The sequence below is a fragment of the Anolis sagrei genome, chromosome 7 (genome assembly GCF_037176765.1).
Source record: "Anolis sagrei isolate rAnoSag1 chromosome 7, rAnoSag1.mat, whole genome shotgun sequence".
NCBI lineage: Eukaryota > Metazoa > Chordata > Lepidosauria > Squamata > Dactyloidae > Anolis > Anolis sagrei.
In genome coordinates this window covers 11,054,741-11,066,114 of record NC_090027.1, presented here as the reverse complement: position 1 = coordinate 11,066,114, position 11,374 = coordinate 11,054,741, and the positions used below count along the sequence as shown (strand labels likewise).

Here is an 11,374-nt window from a genome sequence, read left to right as displayed (position 1 = left end):
TGATGTGAGAAGAGGCTCTGTGAGAGCGAAGCTGTTTATCTGCATGAGAAAGAAGCCCCGCGTGGAAGCAGTGGAACTCTCTGCCCCGGAGTGTGGTGGAGGTTCCTTCTTTGGAAGCTTTTAAACCAGAGGCTGGATGGCCATCTATCAGGGGTGATTTAAATGCAATATTCCTGCTTCTTGGCAGGGGGTTGGACTGGATGGCCCATGAGGTCTCTTCCAACTCTTTGATTCTATGATTCTATGATACTGCTAAATTTCAATATAAAAATAGATACCAATCAAATCACACTAATTGAGGCATCAGTAGGTTAAATGTTTTTGAATATTTATCGTATTTCAAAGAAAAACAGTAAACTAGCCCTGTGAGTGGAAAAGTGGAATCAACAAAAATATAGTATCAAGAATAATCTAATAATAATAATAATAATAATAATAATAATTCATTGGTACTTGTGCCACAAATACTATCCGCCTGCGACAAAGAACTGGTGGGACCACACGCCGGAAAAAGTTACACAAAACAAACACGTCAAGTTACTCTGGGACTTCCGGATTCAGACAGACAGAGTTTTGGAGCACAATACTCCTGACCTCACAATCATGTTAAAAAACAAAATATGGATTGTTGATGTTGCAATTCCAGTTGCCAGCAGGGTTGAAGAGAAACAACTGGAAAAGATAACACAATATGAAGATTTAAAAATCAAACTGCAAAGACTCTGGCATAAACCAGTAAAGGTGGTCCCAGTGGTGACTGGAACACTGGGTGCAGTGGCTAAAGACCCTGAATACACTTAAACACAATCGGCGCTAACAAAATTACCATCTGCTAGCTGCAAAAGGCCACCTTACTGGGATCTGCACACATTATTGTCACATCCCGCCTAGACTACTGCAACGCTCTCTACGTGGGGCTGCCCCTGAAGATGGCCCGGAAGCTGCAACTAGTCCAACGCGCGGCAGCCATGATTCTAACAGGAGCGGAGCGCAGGGAGCACACAACCCCCCGTTGCACCAGCTCCACTGGCTGCCGATTTGCTACCGGGCCCAATTCAAGGTGTTGGTACTGGCCTATAAAGCCCGAAACGGTTCCGGCCCAAGATACCTAGCTGACCGCATCTCGGCCTATGAACCCACCCGGACTTTGAGATCTTCCGGGGAGGCCCTGCTCTCGATCCCGCCAGCCTCTCATGCGCGGTTGGCAGGGACGAGAGAGAGGGCCTTCTCGGTGGTGGCTCCTCGGCTGTGGAACGCCCTTCCTGTAGATGTTAGGCTGGCACCATCCCTCATGACATTCTGTAGAAAGTTGAAGACCTGGATGTTTGTGCAGGCGTTTGAGTAATTCAGTGCAATTCTGGTAATTTGAACATAGGAATGGAACAATGGACGTCGAATTTGGATCACGCTTGGATGATGAGGCGATCGGGGGTGGGTTTTGTGATAACTGTGTATTGATGTTTGTTTATTAGCTAGTAATGGAAATGTGTAATTTAACTGTTATGGTATATTAATTATTGCTGTTTTTATTGTCTTTGTTGTTTGCTGTCTGGAAACCGCTGTGAGTCGCCCTTGGGCTTGAGATACAGCGGTATACAAGAATAGTAAATAAATAAATAAATAAATAAATAAATAATTCAGCCATATATCACACAGTCCTAGACACTTGGGAAGTGTCCGACATGTGATCCAATACAACAGCCAGCAGAGTGTTTGCTGTGGACACATCTTGTTGTGTTTCAAATACTACTACTACTACTACTACTACTAATAATAATAATAATAATAAATAGAACTTCATTTGTATCCCGCCCTATCTCCCCATGGGGAATTAGGCTAGCTACCAACATAGTAACAGGCATTCAATGCCCATATAAACAATGCAGAGCTAGATATAGATCTATAATTAAATATACTAATTGCACATATGCATTTTCCCCTGAAACATTTGCAAATCCTCCCTCTATATATGTGCATTCCCCTCCTGCAATATTTACAAGCCCTATATATCTATGTTCATATTTATCTATCTAGATATCTCTCTATATATAGATAACTATATCTATATAGGATTTGCAGAGACTTGCAAACGTGAGGGGAAAATTCATATGAAAATAATGTATAGATATAGATATACAGGTACATGGAAATATTTAGATATCTATATGTATAGGATTTGCAAAGACCTGCAAACATATGAGGGGAAAACTTCCAAGGTAAAAAAAATGTACATATAAAGTTAATACATTTAGATACACAAAAAAATAGGCTCTGCTGCCTAGCCTTGACCCCATTATAAGCCAAGGGTGGCTTTTTTCAGCTCAAAACAAAGGGCTGAAAAACTCACTTATCTTCGAGTATATACGATATTCGTCCATTCTGTGAAATAAAAGTAGCTTTTCCTTAAGCGCAAAAATGGGGAGATAATTCAAGGCAATGTGAAATGGTATCTATATAAATAAAAAATGTAATGTTCATTTGTGGGATTAACATAACTCAAAAGCCACTGGATGAATTGACACAAAATTTGGACACAAGACACCTATCAGGCCAATGAGTGAACATCACTCATAAAAACACCGAAAAACATAGTGGAAGAGGCTTAAAAAGCCAAAAAAAGCAAAAAGCCACTACAGTGCATGTGCAAAAACGACTCCCTCTGGCAAACAAAACACGTAAGATCACTCTGACCAAAGGTCATGAGTTTGAAGCCAGCCCGGGTTGGAGTGGGTTCCCAACCAATTGTGTAGCCTGTTGTCGACCTTTGCAACCCGAAAGACAGTTGCATCTGTCAAGTAGGAAAATTAGGTACCACCTTAAAGTTTGGGGAGGCTAAATTAACTAATTTATGAGGCCATAAAAAAAGACTCCAGAAAGCATTCCAGCAAAAAGCATGCGGGGAATGCGGAATTACTTCATCAGTGTCGCAGATGGATGATGAAAGTGACAACTCCCCTGGCGGCCAGAAAAAGTTAAATAGCCTCTGTCTATGTCTGTATATGTTGTATGTCAAAATTGGCATTGAATGTTTCCCATATATATGTACACTGGAATCCGCCCTGAGTCCCCAGCGGGGTGAGAAGGGCGGAATATAAAAGCTGTAAATAATAATAATAATAGCATACCCACACTCTCTTTTTGGACTACCGCTCTCAGCATCCCATAGACCAGGCCCTTTAGGAGAGGAGGAGGATGATCCAAATGCACTGCTTCCAAGATACAAGCTTTCTTCTCTTTAGATTTCTTTTGAGAGCATCCCAATCCCTGCATATTTCCAATTTCCTATTCCTGGATTGCAACTCCCAGCAATCCTCCAGATAGATAGATTAGATGGAGATAAATAGGTAGGTAGGTAGATAGACAGATCAGGAGGACTGCTGGGAGTTGCAGTCCAAGAACAGGCAGAAAAAAGGGTGAAAAGGGGGAAAAGGAAAAAAAGGGGAGAAAGGGGAAGAATAGGAGAGAAGGAAGGAAGGAGAGTAGGAAAGAAAAAGGGAAGGAAAGGGAGAGGGAAGGAAAGAAGGAAGGAGAGAGAGAAAAAGAGAGAGAGAGAGAGAGAGAGAGAGAGAGAGAGAGGAAGGTTGGCCACAGCAACGCATGGCAGGCACAGCTAGTACAATAATATCTCAGTTAATGTAGTAAAGTGTTCCTGGGCATCACAGAGAATGCAGAATGCAATGTGGAAAGAATAGGAACATCATATATATGCTGCAACAGTTAGTCCAAAATCTTAAAAATATACAAAATACTTATCTCAGCATTTTGAATAAGGTATATTCAACCTGAATCTATAATATATTACAATGTATTAATATAATATAATGTATATACATGTAATATTTATAATATTATAATGTAAGGCAATATACTACTACTAATATATTATAATTATATATTTATATTACATGTAATATTATTAATAATATTACAATATAATGGTATAGTAGTTGAAGTACTTTGGCCACATCATGAGGAGAGAGCAAAGCCTAGAGAAGACAATTATGCTGGGAAGTAAAAGGAAGAGGGGCTGACCAAGGGCAAGATGGATGGATGGCATCCTTGAAATGACTGGACTGACCTTGAAGGAGCTGGGGGTGGTGACGGCCGACAGGGAGCTCTGGCGTGGGCTGGTCCATGAGGTCACGAAGAGTCGGAGACGACTGAATGAATGAACAACAAAATAATGGTATAGTACAATATAGTAATATTTAATACTTATATTGCACTATGCTAATAATATAATATATTGTATGTATATATAAGGAGTCCCCAGTGGCGCAGTGGGTTAAAGCACTGAGCTGCTGAGCTTGTTGATCGATAGGTCGCAGGTTCGATTCCGGGGAGCGGCGTGAGCTTCCGCTGTCAGCCCTAGCTTCTGCCAACCTAGCAGTTCGAAAACATGCAAATGTGAGTAGATCAATAGGTACCACTCCGGTGGGAAGGTAACGGCGCTCCATGCAGTCATGCTGGCCACATGACCTTGGAGGTGTCTACGGACAACGCTGGCTCTTCGACTTAGAAATGGAGATGAGCACCATACCCCAGAGTCAGACATGACTGGACTTAGTGTCAGGGGACTACCTTTACCTATGTATCTATACCTTGTAAGCTGCTCTGAATCCCCTTCGGGGTGAGAAGGGCAAAATATAAATGTCGTAAATAAATAATAAACATCACAAAAAAGAAGAACAATTCTCCGAGTTTCAACTAATTTCATTCAGAACCAATAATATCTACATGTGAAATGTAACGAACAAGTCAGGAAGACTTGTGTTTATCTCCAGCCTTTCTTCACAATTATATTATAGAGGACGAAGAAGAAAAGCTGGGGGCCAAAAGAAAGGCTTTATTAACTGGGATATGAAGTTCTTTTGTTTCATACATACCCTTTTTGATGTGGGTGCAAGAGCCCCTAAAATAAAAGGAAATAGCTCTAGGATGAACCAACGCCGACTGCTGGTTGTACATTCCCAGAATCATTTGTGTCTATTTAAGGATCCCTGAGCCTCCCTAAATGCCTCCTTTTCTTCTGACGTTCGGATGTATTGTTCTATCTCGCTATCCGAAATGGCCTCATCCCCGGTGATAGCATAGTCTTCAGGGCGCAGATCGGGAGTCCTCAACTTCTTCTTGGGATTCAGCATGCAAGGTGGGAGCAAAGGTGCCCGCTTATTGCCCCCTTTCTGCCCCTCTCCTGGAAGGGAAATCTCTTCTGTCATTACAGAACTTTCTTTTATAAGCTGCTGTGGTGTCCCTGGTTCTGAGCCCTCTATATTACAGCCATCAGTGCTATCCATTCTGGAAAAGGCAGACTGCAAAAGCACACGGCGATGCTGCAGCAGGTCACCAACATACTTTGCCACAGTCCTCTGATCCACCTTGAGCACTCGCAGCCAGGCCAAATGAGAAGCCATCTGGAGAAGGATGTTATGCAGCTCCTTCAGCCTCTGGTGAGCTGGCCGGGGCGCATCTGTGCCTGCAAGTTTGCAGAACTTAGAAAGAGTGCAACTGAGGCGATCAACGGGTCGCAGAGACTGCCATGCCAGGAAGGCTGCTGCCATCACAATGGGGATGGGATGCCGGCCAGTCACCAGCCATGTTTCACTGGCAAGCTCCACCATCTGAATAGTCCTCTCCACCAGCTGCTCTTTGTCTTCAACAAATTTGGGTGGGATGCCTGATGACTGCTGAAAAAGCTTGAAACTGGAAAGGAAGGAAAGCAAGCATGCTATTTACAAGGATTACTCTGTCTAGACATATGATGGGAGGTGCTGAGAGCAAAAGTGATTGAGCAAATATGGCCATGTTTGTAGTATGCAAAGGCAAGCTGGTACATGGGTAGCAGAGGAAAGCACTTGACATAACGATGTTGTGTGCCTTCATTCCTGACTTTCAGCAGTCACATAATGGGCATTTCATGGCCAGATTTGTTCAGAGGGGATTGCCATTCTCTGAGAACAGCCGAGTATAACTGGCTACGGCCACCCTATCAGTTACTATGGTCAATCAGCAGTCTAGGCTGATCTGGTCAGGGTGGTCCATGCCTTAGTCACCTCTAGGTTGGATTACTGTAATGTGCTCTACGTGGGGCTGCCCTTGAAAACGGCTCGGAAATTCCAACTGGTTCAACGGGCGGTGGCCAGGATGTTAACTGGCGCCCCTTACAGAGAGAGGTCAACCCTCCTGTTTAAGGAGCTCCATTGGCTGCCGTTTACCCACCGAGCCCAATTCAAGGTGCAGGTGCTTACCTACAAAGCCCTAAACGGTTTGGGACCTGCCTGCCTGCGTGACCACATCTCCGTATACAAAGCCACGCGCTCCCTCCGTTCATCCGGAGAGGCCCTGCTCACGATTCCACCTGCGTCACAGGCACGTTTGGTGGGGACGAGGGACAGGGCCTTCTCTGTGGTTGCCCCCGACTTTGGAACACCCTCCCCAAAGACATTAGACTAGCACCTATGTTGCAGTCTTTAGGAAGAACTTGAAGACCTGGCTATTCCGATGTGCCTTTCCTGAATAGTATAACCTCCAGCACTACGTCCCAGAAGCACTTTATTAGAGCTTAAGACTCTCTGCACATTGCACTTGCCCAGAATCCTAACATAATAAATAAAATGCCATACACAACTCCTCTCCACTTGATCTCAATAAGTACCTGGTGTGGAAGGATAGCCTGAAAAAGTGATGGGCCCAAGCTCAACCATTGTGTCCAACCTTCAAACTTCTAGATCACAATGTCGGATTTTCCAAGAGCTTTTTGTATTTGAAGCAGCTAACATCTCTATTGTTTTAAAGCAGATGAAATATCTATCCAAGAGTTTCCCACATAATTTAGAATTCAAACTGTACCTTCTCTACCATGTTAGAAGGCCCAATGCCCCTGTCAAATGCAATCAAACAGATAGCCACCAGTCTTTACAAAAAAGTATATATGTATATACAATGGGCAGCAGGCAGGTTATTAACTGGAATGACTTACAGGGAGCGGTCAACCCCCCTGTTTAAGGAGCTCCATTGGCTGCTGTTCATTTTCCGGTCCCAATTCAAGGTGCAGGTTCTTACCTACAAAGCCCTGAATGGTTTGGGACCCACCTACTGCGTGACCGCATTTCTGTGTACGAACCTATGCGATCTCTTGGGTGGAGAGGCCCTGCTCTCACTCCCTTCGCAGGTGCGATTGGTGGGGACGAGAGAGAGGGCCTTCTCTGTGGTGGCCCCCCGACTCTGGATCTCACTCCCCAAGGATATCAGACAAGCCCCCACATTGGCAGTCTTTAGGAGGAGCCTGAAAACGTGGCTGTTCCAGTGTGCCTTCCCTGAATAAGGAAACAATGCCCTGCTCTGATTAATTCTCTGCACTTTACTACCCATTGGGTTGCTCTCCCTACATTATCTTTTAAAACTCTCCTGCTCAGATACATCCTACCTCTGTTCACACCCAGTGTTTATTTAAAAAAAATTAATTTAACACATCTGGCCTGGCCATAAGGTTTTAAATTCTCTGTGTTATTTTTTATATGTAAGTTATATTAATTGTACTGTTTTATTTGCTTGCTGCTTTGTTGTTTATTGATGTGTTGGTGGGCTTGGCCTCATGTAAGCCACCCTGAGTCCTCTTGGGGAGATGGTGGTGGGGTATAAATAAAGTTTTATTATTATTATATTATTACACACACAGAGAGAGTCTTTCTTCCATGATGGAAGCAATGCACACTACGTGTTCATTTCAAAAAAACATTCCCAACTTTGAGACATATATCAGGAAAAGGGAAGAGGGATAATAACGTACCTGTTGAGGTGTGTCTTCACTAAATCTATCAAGCTCAGAGAAGGAACATCCAATGACATTTCCTTCAAAAACTGCAAGTATACCCCAGCAAACAATTCTTTATCAGCATAGAGTAGCAAGCAGACTGTGCCCATAGTCAGGGGCCAGTTGTGTTGCCGGCAGGTGACAAAGACACAGCAGCCCACAATCATCTCCTTCTTCTCCAAGCTGACCAATCTGAAGCAGGGACGCTTGATGGCCTGTTGGTAATAACTCACTGCTGTTTCTTCAAACAGAGAAGGAAGATGGAGAACTTTGCAGAGATCCCGGACACGTTTGATTCCTGTAAGGGAGACACCGTATAATACACATTTGCATTTATTTTTCACATGCTGCTCAGAGTTTTCCAAGGATATAATAATAATAATAATAACAACAACAATAATAATACACAACATTATTTCTATGCCATCCTATCTCCCTGAGGGGACTCAGGGTGGATTAAAATTGGCAAATATTCAATGCCGGCATAACATAAAAAACAAATTAAATCATATAATATAAAATAAACAACATCAAGTGTACTTATAGAACAACTCAAAAATAACAAACTTAGAAAATTAAATATATAAATCAAACATTTAGAACATGTTTACTACTAGATCTAATAATAGAAACCAATCAAAACATTAAAAGTAAAAAGGCATTTACATGTCAACAGGGCTGAGGTGGTGTCCATGTCAGAGTGTTTAAGGTGCTGGCTGAATAAAATTATTATATTGCACAATTCCACAAGTTAAAAAGGACCTACTACTTACTATGTACCTTCAAATCAACTCACTTATGATAACATCAAATACAGGATGTTCTTATCAGAAGAGATTTGTCAGTGTCTTCTTCTGAGACTGAAACAGTATGACTTGTCCATGGCTGAGCAGAGAGTTGAAACCTAATCTGGAGTTTTGGTTCAACATTCAAATTACTGTATTGTGCTACTCTGACACCACAATGGCTCTCTTGCTAATGCATTAAGGTAATCTAATAAGGTTTTTCTTCCGTTGCCCCCCCCCCTTTCTCCAAATGTGGGTCTCCCTGGCTGAGTAGGGATTTGAACCCTGGTTTCCAAGAGTCCAAGTTTAAAACTCCTGCCACTACACCATACTGGCGCTGACATTCATTTTTGGAATACACCAAAAGGTACTGATGGAAGATGCAAAATACTTGCCTCTCTGCAGACAATGGCCCAACTGCTCGCTCTCACCAGTACTGCGTGAGTATGTCACTTCTGAAAAGAAAGAAAAATTACCACATCAGATACACAGATATAGTGTAGATATACTTATTCAGAGCAAATTGGAACCATGGTATCAACCTAACCATCCATAGTTTGGATATCCCCCAAATGTCAGATGCAGAGACTCAATGGTGTGAAATTCATTTCTCAAACTACTATTTTGTTTTTCTTTCTTCTTCCTTTCAAAAACTGAGTATTGAAATCACCCAGATGGCCACCTGTTGGGGGTGCTTTGAATGTGATTTTCCTGCTTCTTGGCAGAATGGGGTTGGACTGGGATGGTCCATGGAGTCTTCCAACTATAATTCTATGATATGTGGAGTTTTCTCCTTTCCCTCGTATTCTGGGCACAAAAAGGCTTCAGTATAAACCTCAGCTCATGCTGCCACAGCTGCTGTTCAGTTCAATTCTGATCACACAACTTTCTGCCACTCTGGGTCAGAGTGAAGAGAGACCAACAGAAAATACTGGAAGGGTTTGGTGGGCAGTGCCCTTTGGTTTTGGAGTTGTAGTTCGCCTACATCTAGAGATCACTGTGGACTCAAACAATGATGGATCTGGGCCAAACTCTACACGAATCCTCCATATGCCCAAATGTGAACACTGGTGGAGTTTGGGGAAAATAGAATCTTGACATTTGGAAGTTGTAGTTGCTGGGATTTATAGTTCACCTACAATCACAGAGCATTCTGAACCACACCAATGATAGAATTCTGAACCACACCAATGATAGAATTGGGCTAAACCTCCCACACAGAACCCCCATGTGGGCCACAGCAACGCGTGGCAGGGGACGGCTAGCATCTATATAAATGAAAAAAGGGGTGTTTGTTTGTGGGACTAACATAACTCGAAAACCACTGAACGAATTGACACCAAATTTGGATACAAGATCAGGCCAATGAGTGACCATCATTCATACAAACACTGAAAAACACCGCAGAAGCGATTTAAAAATCCAAAATACATTACAATGCATGTGCAAAACTATATATATATATATATATATATATATATATATGCAAACACACACATATACACACACACAAAACACATATACATAGATTGGGCCAGAGCAACGCGTGGCAGGGGAAACCACAACGTTGTGGCCACTCTCGGCCTGCCTCACCTTGGAGGTGCTGCTCCTCGGCGAAGGTGGTGGTGAGGAGCCCTTCGGTGAGAACGAAGCCACAGTCTGCGCACACCAGCTGGTTCTGGGCGTAGTGGGAGTCCTCCACGATGTCCAGGGAGCCGCAGTCTGGGCACTTTTTGGGGCCCGCCATCTTTGCAGCCTGGAAAAGGAGGCAGGGAACAGCCAGGAAACAGCACAAGCCTTTCCCAACCTGCCCCAGAGCAGGGCCGCGGACGGACTTTCCCTGCCAGCCTCAAAGAATCACCTTCCAACGTCTCCTACGCAGCCCCGTTGTTTTCCTTCTGAGACCGGAAGTCGTCGCGCGGGGGAACTGTTTCCACGTCGGACCCACTTTTTAAAAGCAAGCGCCATGACAACCGGGCACTCACTAAGCTGAGGAGCGAACGACTAGAAAATGCTTCCGGTAGGGAAACAAAGAGCGGACAAAGGTTCCGGATTGGACCTGTTTACTTTTAGCAATGTTTCTCAACCTGGGGGTCGAGACCCCTGGAGGGGTCACGAGGGGGTATCAGAGGGGTCGCCAAAGACCACGAGAAAACACAGTATTTTCTGTTGGTCATGGAGGTTCTGTGTGGGAAGTTTGGCCCAATTCAATCCTTGGTAGGGTTCGAATGCTCTTTGATTGTAGGTGAACTATAAATCCCAGCACCTACAACTCCCAAATGTCAAGGTCTATTTCCCCCAAACTTCACTGGTGTTTACATTTGGATATACTGAGAATTCGTGCCAAGTTTGGTCCAGATCCATCATTGTTTGAGTCTACAGTTCTCTCTGGATGTAGGTAAACTACAACTCCCAAAACTCAAGGTCAGTGCCCACCAAACCTTCCAGTATTTTCTGTTGGTCATGGGAATTCTGTGTGCCAAGTTTGATTCAGTTCCATTGTTGGTGGAGTTCAGAATGCTCTTTGATTGTAGGTGAACTATAAATCCCAGCAATTATAACTCTCCCAGGACAAAATCAATATCCTTCCCCAATATGTTACCATTCATAACAGCAGCAAAATGAGTTATGAAGTAGCAACGAAACTAATTTTATGGTTGGGGGTCACCATAACATGAGGAAGCGTATTAAGGGGGTCATGGCATTAGGAAGGTTGAGAAACACTGACTTATAGAATCATAGAATCCTCGAGTTGGAAGAGACCTCATGGGCCATC

The 11,374-nt window shown here is 43.4% G+C and overlaps 1 protein-coding gene across 1 annotated transcript; it reads right to left on the bottom strand.

The window, feature by feature from the left end:
* Nucleotides 1-4,833: 4,833 nt before the first annotated feature.
* On the bottom strand, nucleotides 4,834-10,557 carry BRF2 (BRF2 RNA polymerase III transcription initiation factor subunit). Its single transcript, XM_060787602.2, has 4 exons — nucleotides 10,192-10,557; nucleotides 8,994-9,053; nucleotides 7,790-8,111; nucleotides 4,834-5,703 (listed from the first exon to the last, which is right to left on the bottom strand). Exons 1-4 carry the CDS (start codon nucleotides 10,343-10,345, stop codon nucleotides 4,977-4,979), a joined length of 1,263 nt encoding a protein of 420 aa, XP_060643585.2. The 5' UTR covers nucleotides 10,346-10,557; the 3' UTR covers nucleotides 4,834-4,976.
* Between the last annotated feature and the right edge of the window lie 817 nt (nucleotides 10,558-11,374).